The sequence below is a fragment of the Hippichthys cyanospilos genome, chromosome 5 (genome assembly GCF_059441005.1).
Source record: "Hippichthys cyanospilos isolate Australia breed blue-spotted pipefish chromosome 5, RoL_Hcya_1.0, whole genome shotgun sequence".
In the NCBI taxonomy this organism is placed as follows: domain Eukaryota; kingdom Metazoa; phylum Chordata; class Actinopteri; order Syngnathiformes; family Syngnathidae; genus Hippichthys; species Hippichthys cyanospilos.
The window spans coordinates 14,350,105-14,369,834 of NC_142373.1; the positions used below are offsets into that span (position 1 = coordinate 14,350,105).

The window sequence follows — 19,730 nt, forward strand, 5'->3', positions numbered from 1 at the left end:
CAATGAACTTTAGCCGACTTAAGACTTAATTCATCACAGCAAATGAACACACTCATGTATACAATAGTAATAGTAGTAATTTTACTAGTAGCCCTCCTGAAGATGTTGTTATATGAAGAAGAATCTGTATCAGTACATCTTAAAGCTGAAACTATATACAAAAAAAAAACAAAAAAAAACAAAAATAAATGACAAGTGGCCATTTCCAAAGATTTCCAAACCAAATGAGGTAGGGAACAACTACCAACTTTTGGTGAGTTGGTTGTGAAGATGAAAATCAACTATTCCAGTTAGTCGGCATTGCAAAAAGTGTTGAGACTCTTGGTGGCATCACCTTTTATGTCCACAATGAACTGGACTTGGTCATCCTTCGACTCACAACGGTATACACCTGAATGAGCCACCTCAGTCGACGGAATGACTAGACCTCTCAGGTTATCCTTTGACTCAATGTCAATTCCGGTTTGCGTTAGGAGCTGCGCTCCGTCTTTGTACCACGTGACTTGCCCGCTGGGGTCGGACAGCTCACACTGGAGAGTAATAGGACAGCCCGCCGTGACTGCCTGTTTCTGCTCAGCCTCTGTTATAGCTGAAAATGTCTGAAGTGGAACTAGAGGATGGAATGCAGAATGCAATTAGTTTTGAAAACTTAGCAATGAACACCCGTGAAAAGAAGGCCTTTCGGCAGTGTATCAAAATATGCATCACCAAGAAAACTGAATGCTTGGTTTTGCCGAACACAGATAAATACAGCATCTACAGTTTTTTTTTTTTTTTTACACCTGTTGATATTTAAACCCAAATAAAGGTGTACGCTTATTCTTGTTCAGACAAAATGTATCACAAGAATAACTTCATTTTGTCACCACCATTCAACTTAAGCCTTAAAATGATTAAGCTGTAGCAATGTTCTTGAAGAAGAAGGAGTTGTAAATGGCCAGTGTTTAAAAGAGGTAAGTCAGTAAATCTAAGAGGTAAAGGCAAAAATACTCCCAGTATTTATTCCATTGCAGCAACGCAAGACATTAGTATAAATTTTGTGATGTGTAGACAACGCTTCCATGAAAGACCATGGTTAGTCAGCATGCTAAATCAAGTGGGCCAAAAAGGTTCAGGCCAGTCAACCCAGCAAAAGACCATTTTTCAGTCCTGATTTCCTATATGAATGATTTCCACTTGTGACTATTATTGAACCGCCCTATGCACGAGATATTCTTAAGGAGATTTACAAGAATATCATTGGCTCTTTGTGTAAGGATTGAGGATAAAAGCAGCTGGGGAGATGAAGGCACGCAAGGGCAAACTTCTCGGAATGCCGAGGAAGAACAAGAAAAAAATACTTTGTCCAAGATATTCCACCCGAAGCAATCATCTAGATGTATTTTAACGTACAGTTATTTACATTTACGCACACTACGCTGACAAAAACTGCTTGTCACCTTCAACGTCCACTTGCGATGACATAGCATCATCTGTTGTCTCGCGTCCATCAACCCTTGCATCAGACGGCACAGCAGAATGCATCGCGGGTTCCCTTACGGAACCGTCCTCCAATGGGTCTTGGCTGGCCTCTTTGTGTAGTTCAACTCCATCGTTGTGCTGAGTGACTACCTCATTTGGAGTTGAAAATTCACAAGATAGGGTGACGGGGAGCGTTACAGCCTCATCCACTTCCACAGATTCAATCCTCTCAGTATGACAAGGTGTTGAAATGGTCACTGCTGGAGCTAGGGATGTTTTGAGGTAGATTGAGAGAAAATCAAATCACTATCAGTGATTCAACACAGCAGTGGAGCAAGCACAATTTAAAATACGCAAAAGAAATTTACGAAAGTACAATAAATTTCTAGGCTTTAAAAGAGTTTCATATGGGATAATTATCTTTGATCTTTTACAATTTCATTTCACATTTACGTGAAGGTATTAAAATGCCAATGAACTCTTCAAAAACATCTGATTGTGCTGTCGTTGTTGTTGGTTTTTTTTTCTTTGCTAATGGTAACCATTGAAATCACCTTCAGCAGCCACCTTATTTGCAGTGACATTGCCGTGACTGCCACGTGTCCTAGATGCACAGCTCTCTTCTGGTTGGACACTTGATTTCTGCTTGAAACGGGTGGAACATGAAAACTGCTTTGACACGCTGACTCCTTGCCCAGAGTTCCGGGTGATGTGCACTTGGTCCTTTGCGGCCTCCGTATTGTGGTGATGAGCTTTCAGGACAGCCGTTTCCTCCATGTTCTGATATTGTTGTGTCTCAATGCCTTGTTCTGTTTGACAGGTGTCATTCAGTCCAACAAGTGGAGTATTCGAAACATCATTTTCCCTTGGCTGAACAATTTGTGGATGTTGAAATGTTTGCAGTTCCATTGATAAAGATGGGGTCATATCAGGAACATCAGTCTTGGCTGAAGAGACTGTTGGTATCTCCTCTGATTGGTAACCACCTGTCCGTATGGAATTAACGTTGATGTCTGAAATGAGGAGTTTAGTTTGGATGCAATTAAGAAGATTATTTGTCAGGAAGTCTGAAATCTCTGTGGAGTTGCAGGGCTCTTCTGCCCAAACTCTTTTTGGCTGCATTGCTCTAAAAGGCTTCTCTGTGTGGGGACTGCTTACAGAGTCACGGCACCTGTCTAAATGGACTGGAACAGTGTCTATGTGGGTAGTAAAGTGTCTTGACGGGGGGTCAGAAATCTTTTGGTGGTTACCTAGGTCTGACAAAGCTGCAATTGTTGGCGAGCTAGAGTGCGCTTCTAACTGGGCTGATACTTTCTTGAGATTAGTTTCCCCTGGTACAAAATGTGTACTCCGCATGGAATTACAAACCTCTGATGGTACAGCTGTCTGCAAGGAAGTAATAAACTGCTCAGAAAGGTTGGGGTCTTCTGCCTCCCGTATATGGAAAAGCGCTTCCTCACCTTTGGATTCTGTAAGATGTCTAGTGTGATCGTATGGTTCAAGTTTCACGATTGATGGTTTTATCGGTTTGCAGGCGGATGGGGATTTGACGGTTTGCTTTTTTTGTTGATCGTTACGCTTGTTTTTGTCCTTTGTTAAAATCCTTCCAGTCGAGTGTTGATTAGCCGACTGAGTGGTCTTATGCGTGGAATGTGGTTCATTTATCAGAAAATCTCTCCTCTTGCTGTTGGAGCTGCCGGACTTGTGCTTTGAGGGAATGCACTTGGCATCTGTTGAGATGATCTTCTCTTGTTCAGAGGCAAACCTTGGCAGTGCAGCTACAAGCAGAAAGGTTTTCAGTGGTTTTCGGTCTCAACTGTTCCTCACAATAGAATTTCATTGACATCATTGTGGGTTAGGATGGAGTTATGCGGTAATCCATTGCAAAGACAAAAAAGATGGTCGACCAAGTTTGGTCTGAAATTGAGCTCTTATAGTTCCTCTTCAATTCATTTGTTTTTAATACACATTGCATCACTTTCAAAAGAGTTCCTTGTCATTGCAACGGTGCAAAATGTTTGGCAGGTCTGCTGATGTATAAAGTAACACATGGAATGAACTTAAAGAGTGGAAAGCAGTATTTAAAGAGCAAAGATGTCTGTTACTGTGAAAATGGAGTGACAATCAACACGTTAGTTTGAGCAAGTGCTCATGTACATATACTAAACACCGAGAGATTTTTTTTCCAAGAACACAAACTACAGACAAGAATACAATGAAGATGACAAGATGGCAAAGCACTTTTCATGGAAAAAAATAAAATAAAATATGAGCAAGTGCCTTGAAAGTGGAGCCAAGAGTACCTACAACCCCACCATTGTTAGTGGCATGTATGGGCTGGGTTAAAATGCATCACTGATGTTGAAATATTTTGAATCACCTTTGACATCCGCAGTGATTTGGGCAGATGCATCAGAAACCGCACCAAGCTCACCACCATTGTGACACTGCTCTGCTGTTTGGACAAAGCCAAAGAGAAAACAATGAGCGTGGTCATATCTCCCAACGTGAAACAAAATACTTGATTCATAACGTGGGATGAAAAAAACAAAACAAAAAAACCTTTGATGTCCACATTTAACTGTGTGTTGCTAGATGTTTCAGAGGTGAAACTCGCAACGCCAGACAAATCAAGGTTGATTGGAAGTGGAGAGGCTTGGATGCTGCTCTCAGGTTTGACAAGAGAATCCATTTTTGGGTAGACTGGAGTGCCGTCTTTGTACCAACAAGCTTTGGCAATGGGGTCCGAAATTTCAAATTGTTGCACAATTGGGCAGCGCTCTTCAGCAGACTTCACCCTCGCAACATCTGGACTACAAGTCACAGCTGGCACTATGGACAATCATTGAGGATGGAGTGTTAGAAAAAAATAATTTGGGTAAAATATATATTAGCTTTGTACAAGGTCAACAACACAAATAAAAAAACAAAGACAGACATAAACACAATCACCTGGAGTGTTTACAAATAACTGAGCAACATCATCTGCTGTTGCACAGTAGTATGCTCCAGAGTTTGATGGATGACTTGGTTCAATGACAAGTGTCTTCTTTATGTCTTCCATTCCAAAATCTGGTTCTGAATTTGATACTGTAGCTTTAGCTTGCTGCAGTGGCCCCTTGGCCCGGAGTGGGCATTGACTCTTAGGCTCTGTAATTTGATGTGCTGGTTCGAAGGAGCAGGGGGCTTCTAGTGAGTGCTTCTCCACAAACTTTGCCATGGTTGACATTGGTGCAGATGGAGCTAAAGGTGATGACTCAAATCATAATTGTGGAAAATCATATTGCATATGCATATCCTTATTCTGATTAAATGAAGGGGGTTCAAATGCCCACCTTCCCCATAAGTTGTATGCATCAGATCAAAATGGAAAACTAACAGACAAACTTTTATAATGTTTGGTAGTAAAGATTGTAAAAACAAAGACAAAACTAAAACAATCAAAAACACCATGAGACACACGTGACAATCAAAAATGTTAGTTGATTGGTTCAATCAATGCAATAGTCACCTTTCATATCCACGGTGAAGACAGTCTTGTCTGACGTTTCACCGTTGTATTGTCCCACATGCACAGGCTCAGCAGAAGGGACAGTTAGGTGCCTCAAAGTGTCATTACTTTGTATGTCTTGGTCTTTGTGCTTTGGGAAAAGCTTGACAGCATCTTTATACCACTGCACAGACGATGTTGAGTCTTCCACCGCACGTTCCAGCACCAAGGGTCCTATTTCAGAGGACTTGGCTTTGTGAACGTCAAAGTTTTTGCAGGGCTTCACCGGTTTCGCTAGCATTGGGAATTCAGAGAGCTAAATAAATACCTTTACAAATAAATACATGAAGCTGCTTAGAAGTTTAAATGGCACTAGACACTGATTTCATAGTGAACCTATTTAATAATGAATTGAAGTACTCTAGTTATACTTCGAAAGGGTATCCTATAACTGCATCAGGTTAAAGCAGTAGGTGTTAGTGGCATCTTGAATGAAGAGGTGAGGTTTATTTTTTACGCAGAAACAAGAAAAGGCACCTTTAATCTCAACTTGAAAGTCCACGTTGTCATCCTTTGTCATACATCGGTACACACCAGAGTGGTGCAGCTCTGCAGACTGAACAACTAAAGTCCTCCTGATTCCGTCCAACTGGATTGCTAACTCTGAGCTTGAAAGAAGTTGTGTTCCATCCTTGTACCAGCAAACTTGGGCCTCGGGATTTGAAACCACACACTGGAGTACAACAGGACTCCCCTCTTCGATAGACTTGGTCCTCATTTCTTCAGGAAGTGGATCAAACTTCACTGGTGGAGCTACGGATATAGTTTAGTTCTAATATCATAATTGAGACATTAAACATCAGTTAACAGTTAATTTAGCCTGAATACTACCAGGTGAACCACAGACATGGTCTAATGAGAATCAAAGAAATTGTTAGTGAATCAACAGCTCACACGTGATACATTCAGTCAAGTTCTGAAGTCGAATTCTGAAGGGGCTTTTTACAACTGAATCACATTGAAGCCAGAGTTAGTGGCATCTTGAATTAAGAGGTTAAAATGTTTATGCAAAAGACAAAAAAAAAATAAATTCACCTTTTATCTCAACTTGAAACTCCACGGTGTCATCCTTTGTCACACATTGGTACGCACCAGAGTGGTGCAGCTCTGCAGCCTGAACAACTAAAGTCCTCGCAGCTCCATCCAACTGGATTGCTATCTCTGAGCTTGAAAGAAGTTGTGTTCCATCCTTGTACCAGTAAACATGGGCCTCAGGATCAGAAACCACACACTTGAGTACAACAGGGCTCCCCACTTCAATTGACTTGGTCCTCATTTCTTCAGGAAGTGGATCGAACTTCACGGGTGGAGCTACAGATATAGTTTAATTCTAATATCAGAATTAAGACAACTGTAAAGATCTGTTATCAATTGGTTTAAATTGATGCCAGACATATAAATTACGTATGTGCATGGTCTAATAAGAATTAAATGAACAATCTGTTGAGTAGCAGCTCACACGTAATAGATTCAGTCAAGTTCTTAAATTGTATTCTAAATTGCATCACGTTGAAGCAGGAACTGTTATTGGCTTCTTGAAATAAGAGGTGAGGTTAAGTTTTTATGCAGAAGACAAAAAAATTCACCTTTTATCTCAACTTGAAACTCCACGGTGTCATCCTTTGTCATACATCGGTACACACCAGAGTGGTGCAGCTCTGCAGATCGAACAACTAAAGTCCTTTTGTTTCTGTCCAACTGGATTTCTATCTCTGAGCTTGAAAAAAGTTGGGTTTCATCCTTGTACCAACAAACACGGGCCTCAGGATCAGAGACCACACTCTGGAGTACAACAGGACTCCCCGCCTCAATCGACTTGGTCCTCATTTCTTCAGGAAGTGGGTCGAACTTCACTGGTGGAACTACAAATAAAGTTTAATGCCTAATGTCAGAATTAAGACAACGGTACACATCTGTTATCACTTCGTTAAGCCTGACAGCAGACATGTTAAATTCATACAGGCTCAAATAAGAATCAAAGAAGCTGTCAGTTAAGCAACAGCACTCACGTAATTGTCACTTCAGTTTTGAAGTTATATTTTTAAGGGACATCTTATAACTGCATCATGTTGAAGCAGCAGATTTTAAAGACATCTTGAAAAAAAGATGTGAGGTTAACATTTTTATGCAGAAGACAAAGTCACCTTTTATCTCAACTTGAAAGTCCACGGTGTCATCCTTTGTCATACATCGATACAGACCAGAGTGGTGCAGCTCTGCAGAATGAACAACTAAAGTCCTTGTGGTTTCATCCAACTGGATTTTTAACTCCGAGCTTGAAACAAGCTGTGTTCCATCCTTATACCAGCAAACATGGGCCTCAGGATCAGTAACCACACACCGGAGTACAACTGGACTACCCACATCAATCACTTTGGTCCTCATTTCTTCAGGAAGTGGATCAAACTTCACTGGTGGAGCTACACATACAGTTTAAAGTCTAATGTCAGAAGACAACTGTAAAGAATGTATTATCCATCAGACTAATGATGGCTGACAGGTAAATCACGTACTGTACATGCAATAAGAATCAAAGAAACGGTCAGTTAAGCAAAACACGAAATTGATTCACTCAAGTTCTGAAGTTATTTTCGGAAGGATGTCTAACTGCATCAAGTTGAAGCAGGAGTTCTTAGTGGCATCTTTAAATAAGAGGTGAGGATTAACCTTTTACAGAGAAGACATAAAGGTCACCTTTTATCTCAACTTGAAAGTCCATGGTGTCATCCTTTGTCGTACATCTGTAGACACCAGAGTGGTGCAGCCCTGCAGCCTGGACAACGAGAGTCCTTGTGCTTCCGTCCTCCTGGATTTCTAACTCTGAGCTTGAAACAAGTGATATTCCTTCCTTGGACCAACAAGTGTGGGCCTCAGGATCAGAAACCACACACTGCAGTACAACAGGACTCCCCACTTTAATCAACTGTCTCCTTGTTTCTTCAGGAAGTGGCTTAAACTTCACCGGTGGAGCTACAGAATAAGGATAATGTTTAAATGAAGACAACTGTAAGAATTTGTTATCAATTAGTTAAGCCTTGACGACTGACAAGTGAATCACGTACATGGCCTAATGAGAATCAAAGAAACTGTCAGAGTTGAGCAAAAGTTCAGACTTAATAGAATTAGTTCCTTTGCGTAGAAGTACATTTTAATTTTTCTTAATAAGAAATCACCTTTGACATTCACGTTGAACGTGACGGTGTCACCCTTTGTCCTGCAGCAGTACGACCCTGAGTGGTAAAAGTCAGCTGAAGGAATAACCAACTTCCTCACCAGCCCGTCCGCTTGAATATTAACTCCATTTTGAGAGAAGAGCTTTGAGCCGTCTTTGTACCACTGCACCTGGGCATCGTGGTCTGAGACCTCGCATCGTAAAAGAATTTGGGAGCCGGCATAGATGGTTTTGTTCTTCGCCGCTTCAGGAATTGCTGAAAACCTCACAGATGGGGCTATGGATATTTGAATATGGTCATTTATTATTATTTTTTATGTCATACTTTAAAACATAGAAAATGTTCATCCAACAATTTTTGAGGAACTAGTAAGAAGAACTCACTTACCCTCGACTTCCACATTGAACCTTATGACATCGTCAATGGCGTCGCAACAATACACTCCTGAATGTGAGAACTCTGCTGACTGGATGACAATCCTCCTCATGGTACCCTCTGACTGGATGTGAAGACCATCTGTTGTCTGTAATTCCGTCCCGTTCTTGTACCAGTGAACCGGAGCTGCGGGGTCTGAGAGTTCGCAGTACAGCACGATGGGGTTCCCGATTTCAACAAATTTGTTTCGATCGATTTCTGACAGCAAAGAAAACTTGACGAGAGGAGCTGTTGATGAGAGAGAATTCCATGACCATTGGTATTAATACGGTGCAGAGGTTTTTTTTTCCAGTCAATGTAAGACTCATACTCAGAAAAAGCATCGAGACACTGACCTTGAATGTAGAGTGCGGCCGAATCCCGTATGCCATAAGCAATAAACGTTATCTCAGCTCCATTCTCGGTGTCTCGAACCCCTTGGATCCGAAGAGACTGGTGAGTTCTCGAGCGCCGCATTGAAAAACGCTCGTCGTCCTGAAGCTGCGTGCCATTTAAGAACCACGAGCCAATAACAGATGCAGATAATTCTATGGTGAAGATTGCATCCTGTCCTTCTGGAACTAGTGCATCCTGTAATGGGGTTTGAATCCTGGCCACTGGAACTGGAGTGGGAAATCAATAGAAATAACATAAGACATGGATAAGCATAACACAAATTCATTGATAAACTGAACTTACCCAAGTGTACTGCTCTAGGGAACTCTACGTTGTTGCTCTTTCCATATTTGTTGACACTACAAATACGGAATCTATAATCGGCTTCACAAGGCACGCTATCACCTAGGATCTCCACTGACGTAGCCGAGTCAGTGGTCAGACACTGTAGCCACTCTTGCGAACCCGTACCCACTTCCTGTCGCTCAAGTACATAACCAGATGGAGGGTTCTTGCGCGAGTCCTGCGCTGGAGTCCATGAAAGAAGTGCTGCGTTTGCCCGCTCTGTGTTGATCTGCACTCCCACTGGGCAACTAGGAGGACAATGTTTGGCCGCTGAAAGCAGATTATTCACATAAATTATGACACAGTTGTGGTGGCTGTTACTTTTGGGTTGATATACTGTCATTTACTGCACCATACCCTTCACTCTGAGCTGAGAGGATGTCTTGGATCTTCCCACAAAGAAAGTCACAAAGCCAGAGTCTTGGGGCATGGTGTTTACAAAAACTAGAATATGAGTCCGACCAAAAGATTTCAAGATGGTCTGATGTGTTTCACGCAGCTCCACACCATCTTTGTACCAGTGTATGTCCATCTCTTCTTTTTCCACTTCAACACAAAAAGCAGCATTTTCCCCTTCCAAAACATCAACCTTCCTTGGAAGTTTCCGCATAATTGGACCTAAAGAGACAGTTTGAAAAGACATGCCAGATCAAAGGCTAGCTAACTGAGTGTCTGCCATTAGTTTTTACTTCTGTATGTCAGCTGACGGCGGCCTACCTTTCACTGCTACCTCAGCGATACTTCGTCCACCATCGGGCATCTCGCACAGGTAAATTCCGTCATCATCGACACCAATGTCACGGATAGTAAGTCTGCGCTTCGTTCCCCACTCCTCCATTCCGTACTTGGCACCTGGTTGTAATCGTCGATCTTCCAGGTACCATGTGATTGGGACAGAGTCCTCTGGAACTTCACATTCGAGAACAGCCAGGTCCCGCTCCCATACCTCCAGATCGATGAGGGGCTGCTTGAACCGCACGGGTGGCTCTGGCACCAGAAAAAGAGGAGTACATCTTTTTGTAACCCTAAGAAGATTATCAAAATTATCAGACGAGTGACTCATTTAGGTGAGGAATTGAAAGGTCGTCACCACATTGGCGTGTTGAATAGGAAGGCAACAACTCAAACCAGTACCTCAAGCCTGGAGCAGATAATTGTAAACAAAACATTGCAAACCACACAACGTTACACACAGCTTTTTTGTTTACTTTCTTGTTCTTGTACTTTCATACTAAAATACATCAGAGCATGTACCATGCAAGTAGGAATATCTTTGGAACTCCCACAGCCTTGTGTGAAATATGATGCCTCATCCCGTGTGATCACATGGTCACTCCCTCGCTGCTTCATCACAAGCTAAGTAAGTGACTTTGCAGACATTATACCACTGTCGGAATTCACCCCATGATCTCAGTATACCATCTTGGACATATGTCCCTGACATCACTCTAGCATCAAATGGAGGGAAATCCTATCCGAGGTCACACAACGTCAATCCTTCCCCCTAAGCAACATCCCAAACACACACATGCATGAACGCACTCTTCTCTGATGAAACCCTTACAGACTGAAAGCAGGGGTGGGGGACTCAAGTTTTATCACTTGACTCAAGTCAAACATTAGTCACGAATAAAGGGATGAGGGACTTGCTTTGCCTTTTCCACCGCTTTTGGAGGAATAGTTATTTTTGCTAAGTCTCTACAAACCCGCATAACACCATTATGTTTCGATACAAAGGGCATAGTTGAGCCACAGAGGTGACATGAAGAGTATTACATTGTAATTTAAGCGGTATGCTTTTCATGATATGGGGAAAGAGAGAAAAGCTCCCAATAAGTCGAGACACCAACTTACCCTTTACTGAAAGATGCACAGCACTGAGGGTTTGACCTGCTGTATTTGACGCAGCACACACATAGACACCATTATCCTTCTGCTTACAGTACAAAACCTTCAGTGTAAAGTATCCTTCTCGATCCTCGTATAACAAATATCGCCTTCCAGATAGTATCAGCCTGCCATCTTTTCTCCAAATGATTTCCGGTTTGGGTTTTCCTGTCACAAAACAGCGGAATTTTGCATGTTTCCCCTCTGTCACAGCAAACATTTTCACTCTTGTTGACTTGGTCGTCGTCTGGTCTTTATGTTGATTGGGCAGCCTGTTGATCCTCTGTTTTCCTTGGTGAGCTTTTCTGTGTCCATTGGTATAGCCGTTGCGGTTTCCATCTTCCTCGTGTCCGGGGCCCGCGTCGACAAGCAGCACGGCTCCCGCCAACGCTTCGCCAAACTCGTTTCTCGCCTTACACGTGTACACCCCGCCGTCAGGCGCCCGAGTCTTAAAAATCTTCAGCTGGAACCAACCTCCATCCTGATAACTCACATTGAAGTGAGTGCTTTCAAATATTTCGCTGAGTTTCCTGCCGTCCTTTTCCCAGGTCACCTCCGGTCGTGGACTTCCCGAAAGTTTGCAGGAGAAGACCGCATCTTCTCCGCGACCGGCTCGTGTGGATAGAGGTTTGATGAGAAATCGAGGCTTGTTCTCTTCTCTTAACTCCAGTTCTTGTGCCTCGCCTTCGACCTTCAGTGTGGCCGCCGCATACGTTTCGCCAATGCTGTTCTTTGCTTTGCACATATATTGTCCGCTATCCTCGATAGTAACAGAAGTTATGATCAGATTGTAAACGTTCCCATCCTCAAACACACGGTATCGTCCTTGCGGGTCGATCTTCTCATTGTTTCTCTCCCATATGACCGCGGGTCTCGGATCTCCACCAATCTGACATTTCAGGACTGCGTCAGCTCCACTCTGTACCCCTACCGGCCTGGGATATGCCAGGAAGCGTGGTGCTCCGCCAAATACGTCCATCTTCGGCCTGTCAGCCTAGTTTCACCTCAAGCAGTTTGAGACGGGCAAACTTGAGAGTTATTCACACAGGCTGGAGCAATCCCAATTCTTCAAAAGTTGTCTCTAAAAAGCAAACAAAGAAGAAAGGAAAAAACATTAAATAAGGTAACGTAGCATGAAACAACACTCCCTGATAGATTAAATGTAATAGGTGCATATTGGAAATTACCTTAGTAATTGATTGTGTGCTAATAGTTGAATCGTTAGAATACCTGCCTGCTCATCAAGCATGGATTGAAATCAATCTTGGAAATGTATAGTCGCTGTAATTTTGAGATCTGAAGGGAATGTTCAAATGGCTCAAAATGAAGCACTTAGGGAAGAGTAATAGTGACTATCCTGCGAGGTACTAGTGTAAATTGACACTCACACTTCAGCACAAGCGGATGGTATGACTATTAGGGTTAATTGGATTAGAGATGTCTGCATGACAGAAAAACAAAAGCGGGCAGCGTGATGGGGGATAGGCAGCTACAACATGCAGTGAATACAGCTGGTGCTGTATTTCAGTGGGAAAGTGCTTAATATAGTTCAAGCTAAATAAAGCCCTGCAAGAGAGCGAGAGAGAGTGTGTGTGTGTGTGTGTCAGGTATCACTAAAGCTTCTGAAACACGGGGACCATTTTGCCATGTGCCCACCCAAGAGACCTTGCCATCAAAATATGCCAGGCCGCTGCCACACGCTTCATTGTCGACATGATTAGAACATTTCATGAGTATATCTTGCTATTAACATCATTAGAGCCAAGCAGGAGGCACCCCTTTTGCAATGGCATGGCTTGGTGAAAATGAAGTAAGATTATATTAATATAATATTACAATCATGTAAAGCAAGGGCGATGCAGTAAACCATTTTTTCAATTATGTTTCAGTGATATTTTTTCAAGTCCCTCAAACCACCACAAAGCATTTTTTGATGAAAAAATGATGGCAATAAAGCCAGATTTTCCCAGGTAATTACTATATAACACAATGTAACAATGTGTTCATCTTCCAATAATTTGCTCTAAATTTGAAAAGAAATGTAAACTGTACCTCAAGATATTAAACATTAAATCTGAATTTCTGATCCCTGCAGAAAGCTCATTAAAGTCCCACATACCCCCTGCCTTCAAATACCTCCAGGGGTACATTTCACCCCATTTATGAACCACTTAATTAAAGTGTTTGCCATGAAAAAGGACAAGTGAGGTCCTGCTTTTTGCTGCTTGCAGTTCTAGTTAGGGCCTGATAAGTGATTAGGATGAAATTGTCGCAAGGACCAAAATACCCACATTACATCCAAAGTCCTCCAAATAAATTAACATAGTTGAGAAAAACAATATGGTTTTAAGTAAGATATCGAGTTATTTTGCTTCCTTCAAAATGTAACATAGAAGGTTTAGGAAATGTCATCTATTTATGTTGTTGAGACCAGAGGAGATGGAAAAGTTTTGGATTTTTCACTATAGTTAGTTCCCTTTTTGTTTTGATTTTTTTTTAATTCATTTACAGTATTTTTAATTTATTTTTAGAGGGGCATTCTAAGTTTCTAATAGAATGTATATTTGTTTTCCTCCCCAAAATTATTTAGTTTAGTCTGGTCTTATTAGTTATAGTATTTTATTTATTGATTGATATTCATTTATTTATGTTTTGATACATGTTTTGCTAGTGCAAGATAAAAAAAAAAAAATCACAGAGTAGATGTGAAATAAACTACAATTCTCATATTTGAGTTCTAGTTTTAGGGAATGTTTATCACCGAAGTAACTGTAGCTTGTTTTTGATCGCAACTTGTCCCTATACCTAGAATACACTAGAAGGCATGTTTGAAAATCAGAAATTATTTTTGAAAATGTTGCCTACTTTCTATTTATTCAAAACATTTGGGTGCGTATTTGTCTTGTGAACTGGTGCAAGGTCTCCGGGACAAAATGTCCCCATTTGGACGGAGAGTGTCATCAATATTCCCAGAGGTGGTTTCAAGAGAGCAGATGAACCCCGGTGTTTACATGTCTGCTTTAATTGAAATGACCCCTGGCCCTTGCGAATCTGTGCCGTGCACCCCTGCTTATGACCTACCTCGCTTCAGTTGCCGATGACGACCGTCAACATACATTCCGTAGTCCCAATCAGACTTTGAGTTAAGAAGCAGTACCGCCGTTCTCCTCAAGGCAAAGTCCCGAGCGCGCTTCAAATTCATCATTTCCTCAAAGCTCCGTCCCGTCTCTTCCGGTACATGTTTGAATCTTTAAGCCAATGTTGGGCTCCTTGGCGGTCTGGGATTCAGAAGGGTGGCCCCCGATCTCAGCGTCGTTCAGCCCTTAGACACCCCAAGTGTGATTGTTGGTGGAATACTGTTAAATGCTTTTGCAGCTGCTGCTGTCCCCTAAAAATACTGGCAGCCTCGATGACAGCAAGTGGAGATAAGTACGCCACTTCCATTCACTTGCCAGCACGGGCTAAAAATACTTCGGTACGCCCAAGATTGCCTGGCTTATACCGGCCGGCCTCTGTATTCAAAATACGCGAGGAAAACCTTCTGCTATTTTGCTGAATGATTAGCCTTTGCTGAAATGATTCAGCTTCATATTTGCAACATGCAATAATAAAACATTTAAAACATATTTGAACTTAACCAAAACTGTATGTTGCATACAAACCTGGGCCAGACTTGGCCAATATATATATATATATATATATATATATATATATATATATATATATATATATATATATATATATATATATATATATATATATATATATATATATATATATATATATATATATGTGTGTGTGTGTGTTCTAACCCTAACCCTATTAAAATTGTATCTACAAATTAAAAATTGGTATTAAAATAGTATATCGTAAGTGCTTCTTTTAAACGATATACATGCATACAATTAAACAACATCATAAATAAAACATATATAAAGGATTTATTTACCTTTGAGTGACGCTTGTTATGGCCATATTCCCTCTTGAGGGTTGCCTAGGCTAGGCTAGTTTAGCTCTCTTTGTATTTCTTGATTATCTCCAGCTTTGTTTCCATATAAATAATCTTCTTACTTATATCGTTCATATCACCAGCAATCTTAGGACTCAAGGATAACCAATTCAAGTTTGAATTAAGCATTGAAATGCATAACAAATCCGATATTGAAAGCACTCCCACACGAGATCAAGGATCTTCATGACACCATCATGCTGACCAATAGTAAACCAGTATCTTGAGGAGTCGAGACACCGACCAATAGCAGACCAACATTGTAGTGACACGTTGCAGCGGAGGCAGTTTGACGCCAACAGAAAATAGGAGCAATTACCTAAAAACGCCTCAAGAGGGAGGCAAAAAAACAAACAAACAACCCCACAGGTCATGATAGTTGTTGATGTTAATCAAAGAGCGGGATAAAAGCCTTATAGAGGGGACGAAAAAGCTTAGTATGCCACATTGTAAAAAAAACGTAAGGCAGGGACGCCTTAACCTGGGGGTCCACTGTATATATTAGCTCATATTTGTCAGTTGGTATAAAATGTGTTTGAATGTTTCGGGCTAAAACAAGGAATTGGTCTAAGCAATCTAATACTTTTTCAGGCTGAGAAGGCTCACTGCACAGTCTGTGTGGTGGCTTGTCATTTTCTTAAGCATAAATAAAGCACAGATATGTATTGATAGCATTAAACATTGGAGGGGTTTAATACCTCGCAGGAAGCAGCTGAGGAGCGAAGCCGTTTGTGGTGGAGGTTTGGCTAGCCAGTGGCTTCAGCTGTTTGGTGGCTCCACGCAGCCTCCTGCTTGATTTCAGCTGTTGCAAGTCATCCGATATTACTCAAAAGCCAGCCAGACACTTTTGAAATGTTTTGTGCAGGAGAAGAAATGAAAAGCGTCATTAAACGTGAAGGTGCCATCGTATGGTTCCTCTCCTTATCTGGGCTAATTTGATTTATCAACCTCTATGCTCAGCAGCAGCTTAAGTGTGCAGGGACTATCTGCAAATTGTAGGTTATTAATTATCAATACGAATAAAACTTCCCCCAGATCAAGCAAAAGCTTTTATATTCAATACAGACGTAATGATATCATGGGGAGCTCTTTGATGTGTGCATTGTCTGAGTAGTCTTGCATAATGTAGTCTTTCCCCCCTGCATCTTGCTATTTGCAGATGGTTTCTGCGCACTTCAGCTCCTGCTGCGTCTGTTCAGCAAACATGACTTTTTAAAAGAAATATTATTCAAACACTTTTCGTCAGACGGGAAGTAAACATAGGACTTGTACTTCTTGGGGAGCGGAACATCTGACACTCGTTTAGTCCACACTCGCTCCAAACGCTCCGAGCAAACGGTTTACTAAACAGAGCCAACGTATTAGTAGACTGAGCGAACGGTTTACTGAATTTAGTGAACGGTTTAGTAAATCTACCAAACTGATTAAACAGATTAGTGCAAATATTTTAAAAGTTTGGAAAAGGAATCACATGATCACTATTCTCTTACTGATCACTATACCTGTCCAAGCGTTTAAAAAGCATGAAATGAGATTTGCAGATACCTGCAGAAACTTTGTAAGGATCTCTTGAAATGCACCCTTTCACAAATCACCAGAGGTACTCCTTGGCCTATTTCAGAACCGTTTGTAAATTTTAACCATTATTGGGTGGATAGGAACTCAGGAGCTCTATTTTTTCGCTGCCTCTCAACAGTCCTTGAAAAAAATAGCAACATTCTCCTCTGGTGGCCATTTATTGTAAGTGCAGCAGCCTGGTATGAAGGGTTTGAAACGCGTCATTCCACTGAAGCCGTTGAAGGTAAAGATCCGCGCAATCGCTGATTGTTGTCATTCTTTCCTCAGCCCCCCCCCCCCCCCCCCCCCAAACTTTTCTTTCATACTGAATGCAAATATGTTCTCTTTCTTGCATGTAAAGTCAATAAGTCTGTTGCACGAGACTCGTGCTTTTGTGAGCACAAGCGGTTTAATGACAGTGCAAAGCCGGTATGAATGACAGAGATTTCCGGTGTAAAACGTGTGTTTACACAGCGCGTGTACTTTTTACCCCCCACCGCTCCAACGCTCATTCCAGCCAATGGCGCATAAGAACGCGACTCATGTTAGTTTATATTCAAACCACCCAGGTAGTGTCGCATAAGGCAATGTAACGGAATGAATGATAAAGAGTCACGACCGTCTTTGAAACATTTATTAATATTCTGATCAGACAGACAGACCATAGAAGTTCTGCATTTTCATATAAATGATTTACTGTTTTAACTGGATTTTTGTATTTATTTTGATTTATTTTTCACACGAGTGTCTCACTATTTATTTGTTTATTTTTAAAATTCATAGAAACTTGAAATACACCGCAACAATTGATAGACTACCCTGGTCATCATTTACCTCAAAAAGTAAAACGTTATGCTACAATGAAATTACAGCAGGTTTCAATCGAAAAATAATCAGTTTGACTTTTCCCTAAAACGTCTTTTTAAACATTTATTTATATATTAATCACAAGCGTTTGATATTCCGCTTAGGTTCAGACTGCAGGTTTTCCACTTTCAAAAGGGTAGGGAACAAGGGATACCATTTCTCCAAAAGAACTGAGTGAAACTTGGAAGACACACCTTCTCGGCCTGCACACGCAGGAACTAGTTCCTCTTTAGGACCTGGCGGAAGTCCCCGGTGGGCGCTACGAGCCGGTCACCAGTTGGCCCCGCAAGTCGCTCACTTCTCGAGTTCGCTGCATCAGCTGGAGGAGCGAGCGGCCCGGCCGAGACCAACGGGACCTTTGTGCATCGTCAAAAAGTCCATGTTGCTTCTTCTCGGCTCGGCTGCGGCTCGACAGAGATGACGATGAGGTACGCGACTCTTTACGCTCAAAGTTTGCACCTTCGGGCTATGAAAGTTGATCTTTCTTGTTTGCAGGTGTTCCTCAGGGCTGGAGCGCTTTTTGTGCTGCGTCCTCGTTTTTGCAAGCCGGGTTGCAACGCAATGGCCAGGTAGGAAGAGCGTGCAAACACGATCAAATGTGCAGATAGACTTTTAGCACTTGCTTTGTGCATTGGCAAAAGTAGACCAATGCACCCCCCCCCCCCCCCCCCCCACACACACACACACACACACACACACAACCCACACATCACATTATTCATCAGGAGTGATAATGGGATGCTTTTGTCTTTTTGCCAAATTGGATGTGATTTTGGAATATTGGTGGATAGGAAGATAAATAGAAGAATGCTTTTTCAATGACGCCACAAGTTGGCTTAGCTTTTGACTTCAACTGGATTTTCACTGAGCCCAATTCGAAATCATTTTTTTCTGTCTATTTGCATGTTGATTTCTTGAAGTGGCAGACACATTTCCCATATGGCTGTGTCTATACGCTGACGTAACACATGACTCAAGACACATGCGCAGCCACCCCAGTTCCATGCAAATAAAAACGAGTGGCAACAACAGCAGTCAGTAACAACATGGAAGTAAAGAATAGTACCACCGGAGCAGGTCATTGATTCCTTGAGGCTTGAATGTCCACCTTACTTCCCTGGCCACCTTACTGAATGATGTACACAGCTCTAATGTAGCATACGGAACACGAAAAGGGCCAGTGGGGGTAAAAGAAATCTCAGAATTCTGACTTTTTTTAGAATTCCCACTTTAAAGTCAGAGTGGAAAACTCTGAAACTAAAGTCAACTGACTTATTTTTTCAGAATTTTCCACAGAACTTTGACATTATTCTCAAGAGTCTTCACAAAAACACGTAAAGGTCACAAATCTGAGAAATTAGTCCAAATTCTGTCATCTGTCAGGAGTGAACTAGAGCGATTCTAAGGAAAAAGTCAAAATTCTGACTTTTAAGTGACGATTCTGACTTTAAAATGGGATTCTGAGAATAAAGCAGTGCTTCACAATTACATTTTGCCAACCCCTCCAGGAAAGAGAAAACTTGCCATGCCCCCTCCACTCGACCCGCTGACAATAAGAATACTTATCTATAAAAATTGTATGCTTTTTAACATTAACAATAAAAGCAATGTTAATCAATTTTCAACGACTGTTAATTACGTTTTACAGCAGTTATACTGGTTACAGCTTAGTCTAAAACAGAAAAAAACAACCAAGTAGATCAAACTGCCTGAAACTTAAAAAAATATAAAAAGTTAAAATAAAAACAGAATGAAAATTCTTATTTTATTGCAATTAAACTTCACATAATAAAACCTGGGGTCATCCGCGCCGCCCCGGCATACCCCCACCACCAAGCGGGGCCCGCCCCACTATTTGAGAAACATATGGACAAAAGTCAGAATTCTGAGACTAAAGTGACTACTATGATGAAAAAAGTGAGGATTTTGTCTTCTATTTTTCTTTCAATTATGTCAAACTGGCATTCAAAGGGAATATTGAATTTTTTACATGTCGTATTCTATATTGAGATCGTCAGAAAAGACCACACACATAAATGAGCAAAATATTTATATGCAACTTGACTTTCCG

General features: G+C 41.4%; 2 protein-coding genes across 2 annotated transcripts in view; one reads left to right on the forward strand and one right to left on the reverse strand.

Moving 5' to 3' along the window:
• LOC148423663 (obscurin-like) overlaps nt 1–12,205 on the reverse strand; it is a 28,076-nt gene extending 15,871 nt beyond the window's left edge. The window contains exons 1-15 of the mRNA XM_088415296.1: nt 11,194–12,205; nt 10,057–10,326; nt 9,697–9,957; nt 9,298–9,609; nt 8,955–9,221; nt 8,572–8,847; nt 8,185–8,460; nt 5,489–5,764; nt 4,973–5,245; nt 4,414–4,704; nt 4,024–4,293; nt 3,842–3,916; nt 2,016–3,239; nt 1,440–1,727; nt 335–610 (exon numbers count right to left, since the gene is read on the reverse strand). Of these exons, the coding sequence (XP_088271422.1) occupies nt 335–610; nt 1,440–1,727; nt 2,016–3,239; nt 3,842–3,916; nt 4,024–4,293; nt 4,414–4,704; nt 4,973–5,245; nt 5,489–5,764; nt 8,185–8,460; nt 8,572–8,847; nt 8,955–9,221; nt 9,298–9,609; nt 9,697–9,957; nt 10,057–10,326; nt 11,194–12,205 (5,647 nt within the window). The remainder of the gene's footprint in view (nt 1–334; nt 611–1,439; nt 1,728–2,015; nt 3,240–3,841; nt 3,917–4,023; nt 4,294–4,413; nt 4,705–4,972; nt 5,246–5,488; nt 5,765–8,184; nt 8,461–8,571; nt 8,848–8,954; nt 9,222–9,297; nt 9,610–9,696; nt 9,958–10,056; nt 10,327–11,193) is intronic.
• A 5,765-nt stretch (nt 12,206–17,970) lies between these two features.
• Nucleotides 17,971–19,730, forward strand: part of col18a1a (collagen type XVIII alpha 1 chain a) — a 59,060-nt gene continuing 57,300 nt past the window's right edge. The window contains exons 1-2 of the mRNA XM_088415635.1: nt 17,971–18,087; nt 18,155–18,228. Of these exons, the coding sequence (XP_088271761.1) occupies nt 18,077–18,087; nt 18,155–18,228 (85 nt within the window). The 5' untranslated portion in view covers nt 17,971–18,076. The remainder of the gene's footprint in view (nt 18,088–18,154; nt 18,229–19,730) is intronic.